This window comes from Bufo gargarizans, chromosome 2 (genome assembly GCF_014858855.1).
Source record: "Bufo gargarizans isolate SCDJY-AF-19 chromosome 2, ASM1485885v1, whole genome shotgun sequence".
Taxonomy (NCBI): Eukaryota; Metazoa; Chordata; class Amphibia; order Anura; family Bufonidae; genus Bufo; species Bufo gargarizans.
Window position 1 is genome coordinate 316,231,159 of NC_058081.1, and position 24,459 is coordinate 316,255,617.

At 40.6% G+C, this 24,459-nt stretch overlaps 1 protein-coding gene across 1 annotated transcript in view; it reads right to left on the minus strand.

Moving 5' to 3' along the window:
• KITLG (KIT ligand) overlaps window positions 1–14,242 on the minus strand; it is a 65,434-nt gene extending 51,192 nt beyond the window's left edge. The window contains exon 1 of the mRNA XM_044277200.1: window positions 13,845–14,242. Coding sequence (XP_044133135.1) covers window positions 13,845–13,859 — 15 coding nt within the window. The 5' untranslated portion in view covers window positions 13,860–14,242. The remainder of the gene's footprint in view (window positions 1–13,844) is intronic.
• Between the last annotated feature and the right edge of the window lie 10,217 nt (window positions 14,243–24,459).

A 24,459-nucleotide genomic window follows, 5' to 3' on the forward strand; every position in this document is an offset into this window, starting at 1 on the left:
ACTACAATAAAAAAAATTCTTCAATTGCATTCACAGATCTCGCTTCCCCTTTGTGGCGCGCATTAAGCTCATATATGTAGAAGGCCTTCTTTTGACTAATTGCAACAGACCTAAACCTCCCATCAAATAGGACTGCAAGGCCAAAATGTTGTTTTATGGTGCCATTTAAACCCACCCTCATAAAACAATGAGATAAGCACCTATGTGTTTGTCTGACTTCATTTAGCAAGGGGTTAACACTTCAAAAGTTTGATTTAGAGCACAAATGGCACCAGCAGTAGACTAAAGTCCTCAGTAAAGGTTAAATTATGTTAGTTTTATTTCACAAGTAAATCAGATGAAAACAATTGAAGTCACTTTCAAGAGAACCGGGAAGGGGGGGGGGGGGGGCTCTCCTGACATGTCTGTTTTAGTAACTATTTGCACTCGCCTTGTAATAATTCTGTTTTATATAACCATGTTGTACCGTTCCGCTATTATTTGTACTAGAAGTTTAGGATTGAATTCACAACAGTCTGCAATTAAAGTCTAGATGTGTGTTACCAGTTGTGGTGGCGTTCCTGCACAATCAGAACTATCTTATCAGTGATGCCAGTGTTAAGCCTCATTCACGTTACCCGTTCGTGTCGAAGTCCGTGAAAACACAGTCCGTGATGCATCCGCGAAAGATCCATGTTAGGTCCGCATGTCCATTTTTTTTGCTGTCTGTGTGGCCTCAGTGTTTCACAGACCAGCTGAAAAATAATTTTCGAGGCATCTCTTCCCCATACTGAATCAGTTTGCCGGCAGCAGATCGTGATTACACAGAAAAATCTGCTGCCGACAAGCAATGATTTAAAAAAAAAAAACTTAAAAGCTGGATCTGAGAATTTGCTTGTATTATGTAGCCAGATCATTACTAACAAGTGTTCATATGAATGCTCATTAGCGCTGATCTGGCCACTGTAATATAAGCATTATGTCTCATTCACATGTCAGTATTCAGTCAGTTTTTTCCATCAGCAATTTTGAGCCAAAACCAGGTGCAGCTCTAAACACTGAACAGGAGCAGATCTTTCCCTTATACCTTATTGGTTGGTGAGTCTGTTTATCTATATTACATTGAAAATGGAACCTTATGTCTACCTCCATTGTCTGTTTCAGAAATACAGTACACTAACTACTACAACATAATCTTAACAATACTAAACAACTACAGTGAAACCTTTTTGAAAGGTCCACTTAAAATTGCATAAGAGGTCCACTAGCGGGAAGATGTCCATTATGCCTAATATATGGTGGAATTGAAAATCCGCCACAGGATGTCTGATCTGGATAAAGGGGTGGTCTTCTCAAATAAGTGGTCTTTTGGAGACCTTTCATTGTATATCCCTTTGAATGATAAAATTGTTTGAGTATTAATGTACTTCCACATCTAACAAGGACATTTGTAGCCTCCTCACCTCCATGTTCTGGCTCATGCCACCATTGCACATTACAATTCCTCAAAAGAAGAGTGCTAACTGATTTTCTCTTCTAATGTTCTTGCACCTTTAACAATAGAGGCATGTGGTTCATGCCACTCAGGTGGAAGGAGTATGGGAAACTCCTAAGCCTTTTTGAGCATATTAAGACCTCATAGAATGGGGGCTGTGCATTGCGAGCCTCTTTTAGCCAGAATCCAGACCCTCTAAAATATGGCTTCTGCTCTGGACAAGACAGTGTCACCATTCAGTGCACATGAATGCCTAGCGCCGTTGGACTAACATTGGCCAAATTGTTAATTTTTTTGCAACATTGACCACCCAGAGTTTCTTCAAGCAAAAACATCTGAATGCCGGAGGAAATGGAAGAGAGAGAACCCTTTATAATAAGGACATCTATAAGATGCTCAGGAAGGGTTAAAACAGCTGGTGGAAGAGTGTTTGCCACCATTGATTAGAGGAAAGTACCTTAGAAATGAGGCTCATCTACCCTTGGTTTATAAGAACTGCATTCCAAAGGTTTAATAATTCTTTACAAGAAGAAAAAGTGCAACTCTAGGGCCAACAGTAAGTGATACAGTACTACATTCTGCTATAAAAATTTAAATACAAAAAATTAATTATGTTGTACTTTTAAATTGACATTTATATGACAATACAATTCAGTCGTTATATGATTTATTCAGCTTGCTTTAGATTGCCAGCAATAAGTAGAGTAATAGTGGCTGTCAAATTTGTCTCTACGGATTTCAGATGCTTCCCTTTCAACTACAAAGTAGAGAATGACTCTAGGGAAAGGCATTTGCTGTCTACCAGCTGAAATCTGTGTGTGGGAGTACTAGAAGTGCTGGTGCCAATTTATCTTTCAAAAGAATGCAATTGCTTACTCTTACACTTGGCACTAATGTAAGAATTGATACGGATCTTAACTTTCAAGTTGGGCATGGCAATACATGCGTCCCAGCAGTGAGCAGTGCAAAGCTGTGAAAGCTCAGCAGTCAGTCATAAAATTTAATTCTACACGCCACACAACTATCAAAACTGGTATAACATACGGTACCAGGCAAATCACAGCACCCTTTCAGTCACATACTATAGTATTCAGAAAACCCAATCTTCATAAAAATTCTCTAGCTTATGGTATACACCTAAGCAGCATTTGGGTCCTACCCTTTAAATAAGCATACAATTATGGATTAAAATATAGCTAAATGCAAAAAGTTGCAGAAAAAAAATAAAAGGTATCCTCAGTATGCAAAAGTTAAACGGGATGAAAACCCACCTTAAATCACTAATATCTTGCCTGTAGAAGGAAGAGATAATATATATATATATATATATATATATATATACATACACACACACACACACACAGACTCACACATACACACAGTTGCAAGGTTGGCCACTTGGGAACCCATTCACGTGATGCTCCTCTGAAAATCCTACCTCCACTAACATCATCTCTGTTATCGGGTATCAAGTCTGATGGATAGGGATGTCAGTTCTCTGCAGCCAAAGACAGGAGTAGTGCTGTAGACTAGGCCAGAACTTTTACTATCCATGACACCTGCATAGATGAGGTGGATTCAGGAGTTTGTACAACATGGAGATGAAAAGCTAGCTCTGCCTACTGCATCTCCACTGTCTTGCCTGCAGAAGTAACATATTGGTCCATCGACCAGACTGGAAGCTTGGTAAAGTACATGACATCAGTGAAGGAGTGTTTTTAGAAGTTGATCATCACTTGACTGTCCTGAGTGGCTAGTCCAAACAATTAAAAGGGAGTACTTATATTAGAAACTTTCTTTAACAAGCATGATATGAGTTGAGGTGGGTTTGTGGGGCCTGATGAGTACTGGAAATTGCCTTGAAATGTATAGAAAATATGATAAACAAGTCAGTAGAACAGCGGTGACCACCAAGTAGATGACAATCTTCTAATAGACCATCAGTGGATCTCAATATCAGGCCAGAGGACTGTTTTCCCGCTAGCTTCTAAGGTTCCAATATACCTTTACCCAGAGTTTTTTTCTCCTGTCTTTTCCATACACAAGCAATTTTGGTTTAGCCTTCATTTTCAAGTGCAACAGAGGGATCAGGCAATGAAATTAAACTTACCCGATTAGATTTTTTCCCGACATTGTCTATTGGAGGAGAGTCATGAGGCTTTCATACAAATTTTCAGTAATACCCTTTGTACACCATGCATGTCTTTCCCAATTCTTTTGTATTTCTCCATGGTTGGGTTTCACAAAAAGTACATACTGTGGTGAAAAATGTATAGCATCTCCTACCATATAACCCTTGAAGAATATCTATTAAAAGAAAGATCAGCAGCTGCTCATTTGTCTGCCTTCTACCTAAAGAATTTATATAGATTTCTCTTCATTTTTATTCAGTGAGAAAAGGATTGAGCTATAGACCATTCTGATATTAATAGTATATCAAATAAGCAACTGTTATGTAGTTAGACTGAGCCTTTTTATCACAAATACTCAGTCAAGTACCATAGTTTATTCATTTTTCGATCTACTGCAAGCCTTGTTGAGGATCTCTTTACCACAAGGCTGTATGTACAAGAGGAAGTTGATGTGAACAACGTAGGCATCTTCTCATTCATTTTAAGGAAATTAATGGGAGTGTTACAGCTAGCATTTTAAAGTACTAGATTGCTATAGAACCATTAATTCCAATTTTTTTGTTTGCCATATTGTATAGTGCAAGGACTACTATGGAAGCAGGAATACCTATCAACTTGAGTGGTGACATCAAGAAAGTTTTATAATTAAAATATCAGTGACCTGCATAAAGAGTGATGTTTCTACAAAATGTGGCTAGAGGTCTATTATCAAACTGGCCATTTCTGGCAGAGCTAGCGAGCAATCTAATGTGTATACAGAGCTCATGATTCTCCCCCAATAAGTGATATTGGAGGAGAGAAGGATCGATCACACTGAATTCCAACTTACCATTGAAAAGCACTCAAGTCAAGGGTGTATGTGTATGGGGGAGTTAGAAGAGATAGCTGACAGCCAAACTAAGGTGCATGAGGGCCTTAATTCGAATCAAGTCAGTGCACTAGTCCTGAAGTATAAATGGACATCATACATAATAGAACCAAATAATATATGTGTTGGACGATAACAAGCGTTGGACGATCTTTCAAAGCTTACTTGATTCTCCAAATTGAGAATTACGTTACAATTTGTTGCATGTGCATGCCCTCACATAAACAACTGTTCCCAACATCTAACAACTAAGTGAGAATGGCCTAGATGGCGGGCAGTTCATCAAAACTACCATCCTGCTTCTCTCAGGGTTTGTCAACTAGGCAAAATGTCTGAGTGTCTCAAAGAGGTATGTTTAGCTGTCAACAATCTCACACCAAGAGGTACACTACCTAAAGATATCGTCTGAGAAGATTTCTTGTAGGGAAGAGGGGCGCACTTTTACGCCCTTTTGTGGCGGGACCCAGTGTCTAGCCACTCCTGTAATCATTTACATATCTGCCTGAGACATACTGTATGCCAAGTTTGGCAGAGATCCGACATTTCTATCTGGGTGTTACACCTCTGACTGTAACTATGTATATCATAACAGATGATTCCCCACCTGACATTCAGAGCATGATAAAGAAGTTAGTGAAGGAATTATTATCTTATTAAGGGTTGATATTATTGATAATATTACTATGTAAAAAATCTCACAACTTATACCTGTATACTGTGTGATGCATGTAGAGCAGTGTATGTAGCGCAGTGCGTGATGGATGTACAGAAGAATATTATATCCAAGTGGTAAAGTACAAGGAAGATCCACTATATTGGACTGGACTATCACTTAGCTATAATTTCCTGCTGTTATTCAGACTAATAATGATTCCCCTGCATACCCACCTCTTAGGCCACGTTCACACCACCACTATTTATTTCTGTGATTCTGCTCTGTTAGATGAGCAGTACAACGAAAATAATGAAAGTGCTGGATCGAGCAAGTAATGCTGGGTTCACATCACATTTTTTGTCATACTTTTAATATACACAAAAATAGTATACATTAACAGATGCCTCAGACTGATGCCATTTACCATAATCTTCTCGAACACAGCTCTGGATATTTCTCCCGGTGTCCCATAAATAGTATATGAAAAAACATGCTTTTTCCATTGAATTCATGTGTGTCGTCCATTGTATTTTTGCTAGCATAGAAAGCGTCAGGTGAGGATATTTGATACCTGTTAGTTGAGTTAAGCAGCATTAAAACCTCCTCTCATCATGTTCCTTGAACAAGGCCGCCTGAACAATAAATGTGGTTTAAAGGATTTATATTCACGAGTGAGTTTTACATTTCACATTAATGATCTACATTCTTTCCTTGTATACAATATCATTATAAAAAAATATACAGATAAAAGTGTATATGCCCTCAGGGATCATAAACTTACTTATGAGAAAGTAATAGATTTGGATAACATCAGCAGAGGAAAGATCTAGGGTGGGAGTCTGCAAGGTCTTACAACCCAGTATCGTTTGCAATACAGGTCAAATGACCCTTGAAAAACAGGTTTTCTAGTCATTTCTTTATATGGGGAGCTAGAACCACTCAGAAAAAATAAATAAATCCAACCTTCCTTAAAGTATCTGCTATTGCGTATAAAGATTAGTCTTTATCTGTAAGCATTCTCACTTAAATATCATGTACTTAGTACGTGTGATAAGAATCGTATGCAGATGAGCTAAGAGCTGAAAAGTCTTGATTCCAGGCAAACATGGGTGTATCTACACAATGAAAGCCTTTAATAACTAACCCCTGGGGACACTATTATTGGGCCAGTAAATAAGAGACAAGTTTATTTTACATAATGTTTACAGTACACCAAAAATATTCTGATATAATGGATTCTACATACACTCATTGATATAAAAAAAGTTATGCACCAAGATGTTGTTGCAATGAAACTTTATATGATGATAGCAGTCCTGGTTTCTTGTTTGCAAAACCACTGCAAACTAAAGGGCACTTTACATGACTTGCTCATCGGGTAATAGATCATTTGTGCACACACAAAAATAATTGTTTACCAGCAGCAGACTGGCTTTACAAACATACGTGTTCATTCTAAAGAGCAAGTTTGGTACTGTAATAGGATGTCACCATTGAAACAAGTTAGGCCTCATGCACATGACCGTATGTATTTAGTGGTCCGCAAACAATACGAATGACATCCGTGTGCATTCCGTATTTTACGGAAAAAAAACAGCTGGCCCCTAATAGAACAGTCCTATCCTTGTCCGCAATGCGGAAATACGGACATACGGAAACTGAAAGCACACGGAGTACCTTCCATTTTTTTTTATTTTTTTTTACGGACCCATTGAAATGAATGGTTCTGTATATGGTCCCAAAAAAAAATGTAATGGACACTGAATCAAAATACGTTTGTGTGCATGAGCCCTTAATGAAATTTCTTCTCTCCTAGATATTTCATGAACAACTGTGTATTATTGCAAAGTGGAAGAGTTTAATTACAACAACTCGACTATAAAGTGGCAGACCATGTAAATGGTGCAAAAAAGTTGCCAGCTCAATATTGACTTCATAACTGCCAAATTCCAAACAGCACAAAAAATGCATTGGAAGCTTCATAGCATAGGATTTTATAGATGAGCAGCTGTATGCAAACTTTCTATCATTAACTGTTGGAGAAGTGGTGTAAAGCATGCTACCAGTGGTATCTCGGGAGAAAGACAATCTGATGGATGAGTCTAGGTTTCGTGACTGCCAGGAGAATATTACCTACCTGACTGCATTGTGCCAAATATAGAGTTTGATGGAGGAAGGATAACACTACGAGGTTGTCTTTCAAGGGTTGGACTAGGCCTCATAGTTCCAGTAAAGGGAAATTTTGAAAGCTTCAACATACCAAGAAATTTTGGACAATTGTATGCTTCCGAACTTGAGAACAGTTTTGAGAAGGCCCTTTTCTGTTCCAGCATAACTGTCCCCAGTACAAAAAGCATGATTGGGTGAGTTTAGTGGAGATGAACCTCACACAGCCATTAACTCAACCCATCAAAAACCTCTGGGATGAACTCGAATAGAGACTGAGCCAGGCCATCTCATCCAACATCAGTGCCTGACCACACAAATGCTCTTCTGAATGTGAATGAATGAATGAATGAATGAAGGGAAAATTCACACAGACACACTACAAGACCTTGCAGAAAGCCTTCCCAGAAGAGTGGAAGCTGTTTTAGCTGTAAAAGGGGAGCAACTGTATATTACTGCTTATTGAGTTAGCATGGGATATCAAAGCTCCTGTAGGTGTCCAATACTTTGGGGCATATAGTGAAAGTGATTTGTAAATGACATTAGGCCAAGGTTAGGACATCTTTTGTCCAAGTTGCAAGCATACAGTGTAAAACATTAAGCTTGCCAATGCTTCCTTCACAAAATCCATAGTAAATTGTAGAAGTTTCTCAGTACAAATGACAACAGTTTCTGCCTACCTCAGTCTTGAAACATAAAGTAGTTTAGCCAGAACCGTAGTATTGTGTTGATGGCAACACTGCACTAAATAAATTAGCAAATGCACAAGAAGCAAGGATGGAGACAGGGTGAACATTAAGTAGAAATTGTCTACTTAGATCTTATCATTTGAGTAATACTCATTATGAGATTACACTAGGGCAGTAAACAGGCTCTTCTGCCATGTATTACAGTACCGCCTGCACATTTGGAGTAGTGTCTGTCAGATTATCACATTCCATCTCAACAGGAGGCATTTCACTTAGTTTTTCTCACTTCACTTTTATAAGACCAGCATGACCCCAGGAATACTTGGTCCTGCTTAAGATATTTCTTATAGATATGGTCCCCTCTGTTGTCTGACAAGATAGCAGAGGGCTATGCTTTTTAATAGATGACTTCAGTCACAGTAAATCTACTGGGAATAGAATCTCAGTGGAAGAGAGAAAAGATAACTATCAAGCAATAGCCACTAAAAATGCAGTTTTTCTGGATTTGTGTCCACCAGTCACTGACCTTTTTATAATGGTAGGTATTTGGTAGATACAATCAATTCCAATGTTCAATAGTACATACATGTCCCAGATGACGCTTCATATTAGTGAATTCTGTATACCAGTAGGGAAGGTCTTAAAATAAAAAAATACCAGTTTACCCTCCATTGTTCTGGTGGTCCCTGACATATTTCGTTTACTCTGTTACATCAGCTCATGTGCCATACATTAATATGACCACTGCAGCCTATCACTGGCCTCAGTGGTCTTGTGCCACACATGAAGGCTAGTGATTTAATCCAGTGAGTATGTGAATACAGTATATGCCATATCATGAATGCAGTACAAGTCAACCAAAGCGAGATAAGCAGAGCAGCAGGGGATTAAATGGGTGAGTACCAGCAGGGGATTAAATGGGTGAGTACCAGCATTTATTTTTTCATGTTTTTATTTTTAAGCATTCCCTGTGGTTAGTTTTCAAAAATCCTGCATAAGTGCTTTAAAGCCTGCAGGCCATTACTGTAAGAAAGACTTATGTCTCTGGTTTGTCCCGCAGACGTAAGGCTATTGCAGGGTATATACAACACTTGGACATAGTATAGTAGATACCTGTGTTAAAGGATGACAGCGAGACTAAACATTTTACATACCAAATGTTTGCTCAGCAAGGATCTATGCATAGCAAAGGTTACGTGTGAGTCTAAGCTGGATAGTTAGAAGAAAGCCAAAACCATGCTGATGGAAAAAGTCATTGATTTTCATGAAGATTACATGTTCATGGTTTAGGCCTCATGCACACGACCGTTCCATTTTTTGAGGTCCGCAAACCGCAGATCTGCAAAGAATGGAAGACGCCACATGTGTCTTCCGCAATTTGCGGAACGTAACGGGCGGCCCATTGTAGAAATGCCTATTCTTGTCTGCAAAACGCACAAGAATAGGACATGCTATATATTTTTTTGCGGGGCCACTGAACGGAGCAACGGATGTGTACAGCACATAGAGTTCTGTCCGCATCTTTCGCTGCGCCTCATTGAAGTGAATGGGTCCGCACCCGAGCTGCAAAAAAAATGCGGCTGGTATACGGACCACAACAACGGTCGTGTGCATGAGGCCTTAATGTGTATAAATGATCTCTATTAGTGACTAAATCTGACAACTGGTGACAACCTGAGCGATGTCAAGTTGACCATGTGCGACACAACGTGTGCTTATTACACAATTATTGAATGGAGCTGATTTACAAGTTCTTTAGCTAGTAAAAACAGGTTTACTGTGCCATGAGCTGGCGTGTATTTTGCCAGTGCTGTTGTATAATCCATGCCAACAGCATAAAAGTGGAGTAACCATGGGATGGGCCTGTTTAATGAACACATCCTAGACGTTAGTTCAGGTAAGAACAGAAACAGTTTTTAAATTATTAACTCCTTAATGAACACTAATATGACTTTTAACTGACATCAATCATTACATGTACCCAAAATGGTGCATTAAAAACTAGAACTTGTCCTGCAAAAACTAAGACCACAAGTACATTGATGAAAAAACTGAAAAGTTCTAGCTCTTGGAATGAGATTTGAAAAATAAAATGTGTGTGGTCACTAAGGGGTTAATTAGGTAAAGTGCTATTTAGATGCATTTCCCTGCTTAACACCACACCCAAGTCCTTTGTATTACATATCTTCTTCAGAGTGACGAGAGCCTGAACCATCTCCAATGCAAAAAGGAGTTATCAGGAAATGTTATGTAAGCTGCTGCTCATTCACGGGACAAATCCAAAACTGACAAAGTATCATCAATGGTACTGAATTCAAAAGAGAGAAGCACACATTGACATAATCTTAGCTGTTGCACCATTCTAGGGAGAGTAGCTCCATACATAGGCTTAGCTGACACTCAAATCTAGGACTAATAGTTTCATACATAGGTTTAGGCTACTTTCACACTAGCATTTTTCACAAAAACTCTTCCGTTACAATAATGCAACCGCATGCATCAGTCACGAACGGATCCGGTAGTATTAGGTCTTCTACAGCCATGACGGATCAGTCTTGAACACCACTGAAAGTCAATGGGGGACGGATCAGTTTTCTATTGTGCCAGAGAAAACGGATCTGTCCCCATTGACTTAAATTGTATGACAGGACGTTTGGCTCTGCTTCATCTGGCGGACAGCAAAACGCTGCAGAGCGGAATGGAGGCAAACTGATGCATTCTGAGTGGATCCTTTTTGGGAGCCCTGAACGGAACAGAAAGCCAAAACACTAATGTGAAAGCAGCCATAGCTATTGCACCATTTTAGGAATAGTAGGAAGACTAGTTAATACACCATTCCATGACTAGTAATACAGCATTCTGGGAAGTTTGTCAAAGGGGTTGACCACCTTTTGATGTTTTTTTTGCCCAACCCTCTCCTCCTGGGCAGACCTGCAAAAAGGAAGCATACTTACCTGCTTCCCACTGCTCCTTCGCTTACTGTCTCCAGTACCCCACTGTCCACATCCGCTTTGATGCGCTTCAGCTAATGGAGTCAAAGAGAATGTTGACGGTGGGGGACCCGAGTGAGGCAGCGGAAGCTGGGGAGCAAGTAAGTATGCTTCCCTTTTTCAAGTCTGACCAGGAAGAGGGTTTGCCAGAGAACCCCCCCCCCCCCCCCCAGCCCAAAAAAAAATAAATAGAAAAAAAAAAAATAAATAATAAGGGTTTGACAAACCCCTTTAAATAAGATTACCATGGCCATACACAGTCTAAAGTTGATCAAAACTGTTGATTTCAACCAAAACAATAGTCCGTTGGGTAAAATTTAACAGACAATGATTTTGGCTGAACAAAGACAGACCTTTATCATATGAAAAGAAGTTAGCCATGTTTGAAAGCTTCATCCGATAGTTGGACAAAAAAAAAAAAAAAAACACGGGGACGAAGATCCTTCTTTGAAAGAACATTCTGAGAAAAGAGCTTTCATCCATCTCCCGGTTTCATTGAACATGTATAACCAGTTTGAACAACTGTAATGGTCAATATGGACTAAAATGAGTATGGACATGTCTGCAAAACCTTCATTATCCAGATGTTTAGTCAGCCATCAACCTACTTCTACTTGCATAAGCTTAGTTGTTACAAAATTCTAGGACTAGTAGCTCATTACATAAGATTGGCTGACACGCTAGTAGCTACTTACATATGCTTAGTAGATATGCCAGTCAATAGTTCCTCCCATACTGATATGCCAGGGCTGTGTCTTTTTTCACATAATCATATTTGCAATCCATATCTGATGTGTATTTTGTGTACCAGAATCTGCTGCTAATGTTAATGAATAGGGCTAGTCATAGGAGCATTTCATTTCCGTCAGTATTTGAAATCCGCAGCATGTCCTAGTTCTGTGCGTATTTCCTGCCAAACGTGTCCATTATAGTCTATGGAGTGCATCAAAAATGCAGGAAGGAAGGAATATACATGCAAATCTGGATGAATTACTGAAGCAATACTGATGACAATCTGGATGATTTATCATCCACAATCCGTGTGTATTCCAGAGCTGGAAATTTCAATACACTCTTGTGACAGAGGCCTATTAGTTCCTGATCTGATACACCTTTCAGGGACTAATAGTTCCTTACGTGGACACATACAGCATTCTAGGGCTTATTAGTGCCCATCTCTATTCTACCAGGAAGCTTTCTCAAGGACAGCTTCCCTGTGCCTTGCATTTGTCTTTCACAAGGACATTATATGAACCGGTGACTTTATGATAACTGATAACTTCTTTGGGTTCAACAAAATGAGTTTAACTCATTGTGCACACAAGGTCACTCACCAGATGTTGGACTGAAGATATTTTTTGGGTCATTATAGACCGGAGGTGAATTGTCCTTCTCACCTCTACACATTCCCGCTTTGATGGTAGCCCTGGCAAAGTAGCAAAGTTTCATATGTAGATGCAACCATTAATCCTATCCTACTTCAAAGTCATTCTGTGTTAATGCTTGTTCAAGTATTATAAAATCATATAACTTACTACTAGACAAGGTCTATAAATCCAGGGTGTAGGCAATTCAGTCAAGAATCTGCAACCTACAGAATTCAGATAAGATTTCATGTTCAGCAATCATATCAGCTCCGAAATGTAAATCAAGTTCAAACACACTTTAAACCAGTGAAGAACTGGTATTTCATTGATAGAATAACCTGCACCCTAGACTTTTTTTTACTGGGATGGCCTTGCCGATAGTTTTATAGGCAGAGACATCAGATAGGGCTGTCAGCTTATTGACAGATATTACAGTAACATCAGCCACTACACTAAATCAATACCACCGCCCCAGCACCATGCAAGTGCAAGCAGACCCCTGCCTGCAAAGTAACGGTCAGATACAATTCTAGCCTACTTGACATTTTGTACTGCTGAAGTTCCATGCACAATGCTTGCTTAAATGCTTCATTACAGTAATATAATAGTAACTTGCAGTAAGGAAATTCTAGGTGATTAATGCTGCACGCAATTTATGGCCACTTTACACCAAAAGTGCATCACAGCGCAGTATAAAACACAATGTTACTAGCTTTAAAAGTCAATATTAACAACTACAATACAGTTCCATATATACACTATTCTGCTGCTTACGAACGCCCACTCAACAAGGACTATGTATCCTAGTAAAATATCTATAATCTTAACATTCCTGAAAACGTCTCACATAATAATTAAAGAAAATTTACACAGAGCCACGGGGCAAATTTTAATGGCTGACACCTCCAGCCTGTACTTCATAAAAATCAAAGCATGCAGGTGTGACGGTGATACATCTGCCAGGAGCTGCGTTTTTTTAGAGAGAGACATTATTTTAATTTAGGGGTAACACAAACGCACCACCAATTGGTGGCTGCAGAGTACCCTGTACATGTCAAGTTGGTTGAGGCACAAAATATTTGCAGACCATATATTACAGTTGAATTTGCCACAATAAAGGATATTCAAAAGCAACTCTAAACTGTAAGAAAAAATAAAATTAAAATAGTAACAGCTAAAATACAGTCCAAAAAAGGTACAATCCCTGCGGAGATATCCAACCAGGCAGTGCCCTGCGCCAATAGTCCAGGGCAAGCGGTACACTATGGCTGGACACCTAACTCCAGGTGCACTGCTGTCCTGACATACAGGCACTAAAAGCCTTTCACCCTGGACCTCTAGGTTATAGCAGCACATTGTGCACTAGGTTTTCTCCTATTAAGGACTATATTCACACTAGTGAATGCGAGCTGTATGTGTCCTGAATATGGCAGCAGCATAAGCTCCCCAGTGAGGGATGTCTCCTTCTGCCCCTCTGCTATATGTCAGCTGGCAGCTACTTACTTTTGTCTTCTTCATAAGGAAAGGATGAGGCTCTCCAGTTCAGGTAGCTGGTAGAAGATCCGTTCAGCTGTTGTGGAGCCCCAGCATATTTGTGCTAATCCGTGCATTGGCTTTCCCTGTCCAGTGGTGATGATAAACCCTGAATCACTTTGCAGTAATCCTCTCTCATAGTCACTTTGTGGGATTGTGCACTCTGATCCCAATCACTAGTTATATAGCAGCCTCCCCCCTCCTGCTCTACAGCCTGCTGGCCACGCCTGCCGCTGCTGCTGCTGCTGCTGCTGCTGCTGGGACTTGTTAACACATTGCAATCCCAGGCTTACAGATAACCAGCGTGTGCTCCTCCACATGTAGGACAAGTGCAGCCTGGGACCTGCATGGAGATCATTGGCCACTTGCAGAAGATCTGTTGCAATTATCTGAGTGGAGTAGTTTTGGCGGCAAGGATGCAGATTTCTGCCAGCCCCATGGAACTGGTTTTCACACGTAGAAAGTTTATGCAATGAAATCTGCCTCGTCTGAAGCCACCTTTCACTTTATTGCACAATAGCACGTTTCATTTCTCATGACTCACTTTTATGCACTGACTTATAAAACTAAGTGCAAAAATAGACAGATCCACAAAATTGAGTCTGTGTACAGTGCTGCTGCATACGTTGGTGCCATATAAATGTACTTTCACACCAGCGTTTTTGCTGGACCCGTCATTGATTAGCAAAAATGCTTCCGTTCTGATAATAGAACCGTCTGCATCTGTTATGAACGGATCCGGTTGTATTATCTTTAAAGGGGTTCTGCAGTTTTTTTTAAACTGATGATCTGGATAGATCATCATAAGCATCTGATCGGCGGGGGTCCGACACCCGGGACCCCTGACAATCAGCGGTTTGAGAAGGCAGCGGAGCTGGCAGTAGCGCCGCAGCCTTCTCGCTGTTCACCGCAGGCCCAGTGACGTCACGACTAGTACTAATGGCCTGAGCGGGGCTAAGCTCTGTTCACGTCATAATGTGGTTAGGGAACACATGTGGCCAACTACATGTGGTTACCAGATGCATAATGTTTTTTTTTAAAGGTGTGTTTAGGGTGTGTTTTTTCGATCGTTTATGGACTGTTTGGATTGTTGTGAATTTTCATGGTTCTTTAGCGTTATGAATAAATAGTGACAGATGTGGTAAATTATGTTAAACATATATTATCCAATGCGTTCAGCAGCCACAAGCAGCAGGACGAGTTTTACGTGTGGTCAACCACACATAAATCAGGTGCAGACATCACAACTTGAAAAGTGCCAGATCAGTCTCAGAAACCTGTTTTCCCATTCTATTGGGAAATGAGGGGCTGCGTTTCCTAACCACATCAAGATCGCATATGATCCTTATGACCCTTACACACACATAACATTCTCACTGGTGTTTTTTGTTTGCTAATTGCTCACATTTTTTTCCATGCAGTTTTTATAAAAAAAATTGTGTAAACCAGAAAATAAAAAAGGCAAAAAAAACAACTTTTGTGCATCCTGTGTTTTAGATTTCCCATGGACCTTTACATAAAATTTGGAACTTGTGTTTTTACTGCAAAAAAAGCTGGAAAAATGCTGGTGCAAAAAACAGCACTAAAAACTTAGACGTAAAACTACCCTAAAGTAACTTCTCTTGTCTATTAGACTGCATGCAAATGCCTGTGCTAAAGAACTGCATGGCTGCCAACTACTGATGGAGGAGACTATATGATGGGATACAGTGTAACAAGGGTCCCGTATACATTTCCTTCACAGCATGGATTTGTAATCCCATTCTCTTTAATTTGTAGTCTGCCACATAGTGGGAGGCCACACGTGGATTAGCCCTATTGAATGTGGCTCAATCTGCATGCAGCTTCACACCACGGACAGCTGTAAATCTATGGTAGATATCCAAGGGTCAAGCTTGGATTTCTGCCTAGGATTTCATGGCGCATGGTGATAAAGTTATTCATTTATGAATTTATTACTAATGAAGTAGGGAGGAGGTGGGGATTTTCAGACTCCTGAACGATAAATCTTCCTAGTTGTGCAGTGATTCATGCCTATTTATCAGTGCATAGCAAGGCGTCATCAGTTCTAAAAGGGACAGATATACACTGATGAGTAAAAGGTGATGACCCATAATGCCATGCATGCAGCCAATCAGCAGCCAGCCACAGCCCTATAAATACGGTGGCCATCTTAGAGTCTGCCATTCACTATCGTACTTTGTTCAGGGACAGGCGTGTATGCAGGCGCTAGGGAGAGTGAAAGAAAAACTAATTGTAAAAAAAAAAGCAAAGAAGCGGTTTAACTAGTGCAGGGAAAAGATAGTGAGAGGAAGCATTTCCCAGACAGGGAGAGACGTGTGCAGATGCTAGGAAGAGTCATAGGAAAATCCTCATTGTGAAAAAAAGCAATTTAGATATGCAGGGATACATTACTTGTGGATCCAGATAGTCTCATTATACAGCTCTGTCATTCCAGCAATTAGTTATTGGGGTGCAAGTGCTATGTTGAAAAGCCTTTAGTGGCTTTTATCTGTGGAAAGAGATAAATATTTACGCGGGTCACTTTTGCTGTTAACTGCTCTGATATCATTTAGTAGTCTATTTCAATACAATACGAGAAATATTTACGCAGGTCACTTTTGTTGTTATTTGCGCTATTGCCATATTTCTAGACAAAAAGAGAAAAATAGACCAAGCTCATATTTGCTGTTATTTGCGCTAAAAGCGTTTGTCATATTTCACTACAAGAAAAATAAACGCAGCTGACATTTGGTGTTTATTGCGCTAAAAGCATTTATTCTCGTATTTCTAGAGAAAAATAGATTTAGGTTACAATTGGTGTTATTTGCGCTAAAACCTGAGCCCAGCTGCCCAGAGCACTGATCCTGAGCCGCTGGAGTCTTCAGAACTGGAAGTATTTATATCACTGTACTCTACCAGGTGTGTGGATTTTTTGTGTGTGTGTTGTGGTGGAGGGCGTGATTGCCTGCTAAGGTGTGGGAAGGCGGGATCCAGGGGGCCCAAGTACATTTTTGCCCAGGGTCTAATCAATATTAAAGATGGCCCTGATAGCATTAGCAATTATAATTCATTTTTGTACTTTATTTTGTTTGCAGAGAGCTGTTGCATTGTATGTTTTGTTCTATGTTGTGTTTTCAGCCATAGCAACGTGCCCTGCGCATTGGGATGTGCTGACTGACCCCCTTTTTATTGCAGTTTATACTGGAGGTGTGGCTGACACCTCAGTCGTGCACTCCTGACCAGCTCGTCTGCCCCATAGGCTGATTTTAATTAGTGTGAGTATCAAGCTTAGCCAGCTCTCCCTCATTTACTGGAAGCCGTTTGGCACCAGGAGAGGTATAGGGTTGACTTTTATTGCATTCGTTGGTGGCCATTTGGCACCAGGAGAGGTGTGGAGTGGTCTCGGCATGCAGGTTGGTATCTGCATTCCCTGGATATAATGGAGGCCATTTTGGCACCAAAGATGATAAAAATTTAATTGGGCCCAGCATGCATGTGGAACCTACACTCCCTGAATTGTATAGTAGCCGTCATGGCACATAAAAGGTAGAATTTAGTGTTAGGTTCCCGTCTTACAGAGATTGCCTTGACATGTGGCAGACGGGCCCAAATAATTTTGTACAAAATGTATCTGCCAAGCATATCTAATATATAAGCATAGCATTAGCAATTATAATGCATTTTTGTACTTTATTTGGTTTGTAGAGAGCTGTTGAATTGTATGTTTTGTTCCCAGCACAGGGGAGTGTTAGAGGTGCAAATGATTCTGGCGCAGACACAGGTCACAGCAGAGTAAGGGGATGTGGCAGCAGGGGTTTCTTCCCGAGGCTTCAGGTCCACATGTCAGCTAGCGTTCATGTCTTCAGCAACTCAGCGGTTTTTGATTGGTTGACTGGCTCTTTGATTTTGTCGCAATTGACAGCAGCACCAGCAGCCCGAGTGTAGAGTCGCTGATGACCAGATTTCTTCACCCGCATAGTAAAAAAACTACTCACCAGCAGCAGCATGTAGACCTGGAGCCGGACCTGAAACAGCAGGTGGTGGCATACTTTGACAGCACCCTGCCATCCGTCATAGAAGATCCGCTGGACTACTGGGCAGCCAAACTGGATTTGTGGCTGCAACTGGCCGAGTTTGCCCTGGAAAAGCTGTTGTGCCTAGCCAGTGGTGTGGCATCAGAGTGGATGTTTAGTGCGGTGGGGGCCATAGTTACCACAAGAAGAACTCGCCTGTCCACCCAAAATCTCCACACTATGCCATCTCAACACTATGTCACCTTGCCACTCTGTGGTATCATGCTGCTGCTGTTGCTGCCATCTCCACGCTATGTCACCTTGCCACTCTGTGGCCTCCTGATGCTGCCATCTCCACACTATGTCACCATGCCACTCTATGGCCTAATCATACTGCTGCTGTCACCTCCACAATTGTGCCACTCTGTGGCCTCCTAATGCTGCCGCCACCTCCAGGCCCTGACATTGTGCCACTTGGTGGTCTCCTCATGCTGCTTCCACCTCACCACTATGTCTTAGGGCCACTCTGTAGACTTCTCATGCTGTTACCACCCTCCCCACTCTATCATGGGGTCGCTATTGTCCTTGTTTGACCTTCTTGAAATCGCCATTTATTTGACCTTTCTTCTGATCTGTCAGAAAGAAGGAAAAATGAGTCGCACAACGGATCCTGTCTGTGTAGAAGCTGTAAGGCCTGTATGGTCGCATCAGAATTGGCTTATGATTTGGTATACAAAAGCAGGAGTGGGTGCAAAACACAGAAGGCATGCAAATATTACCTCACGTGTCATCTCTGTTTTAGATCCACTCTTGTTTTTTTAAGCATTACCAATACTCATGGATTACTGAGCAAATGTTGACCGAGTGAAGGCGGATGCTCCCCAGACAGGATCCGTTTTTTTTGTGGGTTATTGTTCTGACGGATCAGAGGAAGGGAAAATGAATCAGTGACGTTAACACAAACTTACTGCTGACACCCTCTCCCCTCTGTCGGGAGCTCTACTTTTATACGCGTTTAATAGAACAGGTTTTGTACATCTATGTGGAATCAGCTGACGAGGGTGCAAAAGGAGTACGCTTCTTCTTGACGCTAACATAGACCTGTAAGGCTGAGTTCAAACTTGAGTTATTTGGTCAGTTTTGGCCCCGTGAAGTGTGCAGTGATTCTAATAATGACATCTGTCATCTGCATGTCATACTGACTGACAGTATTATTTCACTACCCCAGCAGACTCCCAATGCTTGTTACTGCAACGCACAGTGTTCTACACCCATATAAAGGCTCTATGCAGCCCAGATATAGCCGGTTTTCATCACGATTCGTTGCAAATATATTTGTATCAAAGCAAATTTTTCCAGAAAATTTGGCGAACCGGCCGAATCGAATTTGTGAAAAATTCGCTCATCTCTAGCAATCATCTTGGCTATCTCATACATAAATTGGAATTGGAAGCATTCAGCATATGATTAGTTATGCAGATTCTTGTCATGCAACTGCATTGTTACTATTTTGTTCCTAAAATTCAAAATTTTCATTTAGTATTATTTGGTTAGTATTTTCTAGATCCATCTTTGGCTATCATCACTGCCTGAATCCTTCTGGGCATGCTCTAGATCAGATTCAAGCATGGTTCTAACGAATCCTGTTCCGAGGTCTCTTCTACACTTTGCCAATGTTTGTGCATATTGGTTGACTCACTTGGGTGCGAATACAGCTTTTTCTTCAACTCTACCCACAAGTGTTCAATTGGGTGGTGGTCTGAGGACTGTAGGGGCCAATCCAGCATCTCTACTTCATTGTCATTGAACCATTTCTTCGCCAATCTGGATGTATGCCTCTGTCTCACTATTGCGAAGAGTATGAGCTACATCCACTTTTGACAGGATTATTTTTTCTGTCATCTATAACAGAAACAAACAAAACCACATATTTGGCCCCATAGACATGAATTAGGACAGATCAAAATGGAATGCTTCTTAATGGCTTTTGTTTTGCATTCCATCCTAGAATTCTGCCATAATGGAACTTAATAACGCCAATGTCAACCTGCCCTTACCCTTTTGCTCGTCAGTGTATCTGAAGAGAACATGGGCTACAAAACTAATAACTAGACTAAAATTGCAGAATTTGTTTTCATCTTATGGAATAATAATGTTGATGTACTAAGATTATTATTTATTATTATTGTTATTGGTATTGAGCGAATCGAAGCATCCAAAGCGTTACTCAGAATCCGATGTTTAGGAAAAATTTGATTCGCCAGGAAGCTGAATTTCTTCGCACTTCGTGGTAACAAATGAATTTTTCGTAAAACAAAAAATATATCTATATATTGTAGTTAGGCGCAAGGGTCCGTCATAGATGGAAGGTACGTGTCACTGAGGTTCCTGGCCTCAGTGAGATAAGAAACGGTTATTTTATGTGTCAGCCGCAGCTAGTGCTTGCTGACACTGTTTATTCTTAGTGTGGCTGAAAAGCCGATCCAGGACGGTTCTTATTGGGAGCACCCAAAGAGCAGGGTGGGTGGCTGTTCCCCACGTCCAGGCCAGGTTTTGGGCTGGGGTTTAAAAACCCAGCCAGCAGCTCAGCAAGGTGTGATATGTTCCTCCAAGTGAAAGTGGAGCTGTGAAGGCTCTGTGTCTCTGGGAGTGCATGAGAGCCACCAGCTGGAAGCCAGGCGCCCTAAAGCCTGCTGTAGATATCCAAGTGACGTGTTTGTTTTGAGTTCTGTGGACTTTGGCCGTGTGAAATAACACGAGGAATTTCTGTGGTGTGAATTAACGCCAGGACTCTGCAAAGTGTTTGTGTTATGTTTTTCCTGGGGTGTGAATAAACACTGAACTTATTGCTTTACTACCATGTTCTTGCCTCTGTACTGTGTCCGCTTACCCTGCCTACCAGAGCAAATTCCTACAATATGTATGTGTATATATATATATACTCACATCATCCACTCGATCACGAAGAGGCCATCCACTCCCTTCTTGATTGAAGAAAACCTGCCAAAGTACCTGTGGCGAGCGTGAAGACATCATCACATGATCACGGTGGCCACGTGCTTTGATGTCATCACGTTTGCCACAGGTCCTTTGGTGGGTTTTTTTTCAATCAAGACAGGAGCAAATGGTCTACCTGCGATCAAGTGGAAACATTTTTAAAACCATGGATTAAACCCTTGAGCATCTGAAGGTAAGTCTTAGATGCCACGATCAACGTTGAACGCAACATCTGAGGTGTTAAATGATGTAAGGCGGCATGTTCGCCATCCCCATTCATTGCTACTGCTCCATAGTGAAAACAAATTCACAATGAAGTAATTTGTAACAAATCAAATTTCATGATGAAGTCCAGCTAAGCTATCAGATTTTTCAAAGCTTAACTCATCTGTAATTATTATTATAATTATTATTACTTTTATATTGTATTACAGGTGTTATTTGAAAAAGTTGGAATTTATTAGCTTCTCCTTTAAGAGGTAGCTGATAAATTATATTGTAGAAAATGATCTTCAAGCATTCATTAAATATTTTTGGTGTCTAACATGATCTTTTTTTTTTTTTTTATTACAGAGATTCCACAAGCCGCTGTCATTGTGGGCAGTTATATGACAAATGAGATTTAATATTGATAAATTCAAGATTATGCACTGAGGTTAAAATAATAGTTTGGCTTAGTAAACTGCACATTACAGCCTGGGAAAGCAGAGCCCGAGCAGTATACTGGTATAATGACAGCATCAAGTTAGACAGTACTCAGAGCCAAGCTGCATCTGCTGAAACATACCAAATACTGTCTGAAATTGGATTCAGGTATAATATTGCGCCTTTGAACATCATTGTTAAAGGGGTTTTCTGATATTATAAAATGCCGGTTTCAGTTCAGATTGATTCAATTTGACCTCTGAGACTCCCATAATTCTGAGAATAAAGCACTGGTTTACCATACAGTAATGTTACAGTTATGTAATTTAGCTGTATGTGGTAACTACGCCATTTGCTGCGCATGGAACTACAGCGTGACCAAGATCCCAAAATAGCCGGGTGGCCAGGAGTCCTGTTTAAAGGGGATGCAGTGCTAAGTCAGCGTTAGCTGTGCCGCTTCATTCTCAAGATTGGTTGGAGTCTCAGGATTCAAGCCCCTACTGATCATTAAGTAATGGCTTATCCTAGTGATATGCTATCCCATTAAGGTCACTTTTTGTGTTTTTTTGTTCAACAAATTTCTGCTGCAGATTTGTAGACTCAATGAAGGTTGAATCCATTCATAGGGCTAATCAGTGTGCAGACACCCTATGCCTGGGGGATGTGGTCAAGTCATCCTTGCTAATGGTGATCACATGTTTGATGGTTTCAAGAGCTGCTCGAACAATGGGGTTCAGAGCGTGGGCTAAAGCTGTGAAGAAGCCTTGGGGGGCCTGAAGATAATAAAACCTGCAGCAGGGAAATATTGATGACACTTGGACTGAAATCAGTAAGAGGGAAAGCCACTACTTTCACAGTAACCATTGTGCATGGCACAAGTTCTGTGCCTCTCCATCTGGAAATAACCTATTACTGTCCCTGTTTAAGACTGTGTAAACATACAGGCCTGTTTATATTGATAAAGTATTGATGTTCTCCTGTGGAGTGTTCAGGCTTCTTATGATTCATTTTTGGGGGCATGAGAAAGGGCATGAGAAAGGGACACATATGTCATACTCCACTGGAAAAAAGACATATCAGTCCTCCTTCCAAAAGGTTAAGGAAACAGATTTTCAAGAGAAAAATACCCTGGTTAGCTGTGTGTCATTTGTTGGGGTCTTGAGGGGTGCTCTTTCTCATTAGGGAGAACACCTAGTATGCATGAGGAGTATTGTAGTCTAGCCAACAGTGTTCTGAATTTCTGGGAAAAATATATGCAACATTAGCATATCTTACTTCTACTGTCATCAGATAAGCTTATATAAAGTTAATCCACGGCACTCCAAAGATTTTTGTGCAAAAGAAATGTTCACATTTAATTCTTTTTTTTTTTGCAGATTATCATTTGTATACATTCAGAGTAGTTCATTTATACATCGTAAGTATATAGGCACATGAGACAAAAATTCCCAGACGTTTCGGTCATTACGACCTTCTTCAGCGGGGTCTATGAAAAATATATAATGTGTATACAATGTGGTCACAGAAAATTTGGAGTATATCAGATATTCTGCTAATATTAGAAAAGGGAGTAGAGAGAGATGGAGTTAGAAGGAAATAGGTCCTATTAGAGGTAAATGAAAAGGGGAAGTGAAATCACAGGGTAAGGATCATATAGCGATAGCCATAGTTGCAATGATATAGAAGAAATAATATAATTGGTGTCAAAGGTTAACCACACCCGCATATAGAGTGCTCATGTGCGCGCACGATGGTACGTCACAGCGCTTGCAGGAGCCGCCGACTTCCGCCCCTTCAGTCCCAGCGCGTGCGTTCACTCTTGAGAGGCGCCAGACGTGATTACGTCATTACTCTGCGCCCTCCAACACGGCTCACAGCCTTAAAAGAGCGCACTGATTCGCCCGCATGCCACATCCAGCGCCTGCCTCTCTACCCTGCCACAAGTTAATCAGTGCGCTCTTTTGGGGTGCCATGGATTAACTTTATATTGTCTTAACCACTCTCACAGGCACCCACACTGGATCCAAGGTGTGCAGAGTACATATTTATCAGATAAGCTTAGTGTTCTTTTTGAAAGAAAAGCTAGTTGGACTATCCTTACCAGAAGCCCAAAAGTATTCAAATTAGCTTTCCTTTATGAAAAAGCACTGACTGAATAGTTTGAGGCTACCACCAGAGTAAAATCTTATTATGAAAAAACACTGATTGAACAGTTTGAAGCTAGAACCATGGGGAAATCTTTTTATGAAAAAGTAATGATTGAACAGTTTGAGCAGTGTATACACGCTGGATCTGTGCACTGAAGTGCTGTGCTCCTATATATGTCTGTATAGCTGAATATGTGAAGGGGGCCTAAGACATCCAATCCGCAGTGTGGTAAATGTGTACCAACTTCAACTTCTATTGAATCAATGTAGTTGTAATGTGTGTGTAAACATTTTTGGATACAGAAGTACTGTAGGATCCTCTCAAGGGCCTAGACTCTAACCCTAGTACAACCAAACCTCAAAGGTCTAGACTCTACTGATTTTTTATTGGAAAATTAATCCATTAGACTTTATTGATAACATGTCCTGTGTGTACAAAAGCAAAGTTTATGATGCAATTATAGTTTATTGTAAATTCCCTGGAAAACCCTCTTAAACAACACTTCATAAAAGTGTTGAGGTGCAATAGTTCAGTGCACAGGCTACAATAAAGGGTAATATTTTGCCCATGGTGCTGCAAAAACTTTTGTAAAGTAGGGGTACATTTTTAGTCATAATTTTTCTAGAAATCTAATATTTTTGTTGATTCATTACTGCAAGTACTCTAAATATTTGATTAATTGAATTTCGAGAGCCCCCTATTGTACTTTCATGTACCTTCGATCTTAGAATTAGCTCCTAACAGAGAACCACATGACATCACAGAAAGTGGCCTTGTGT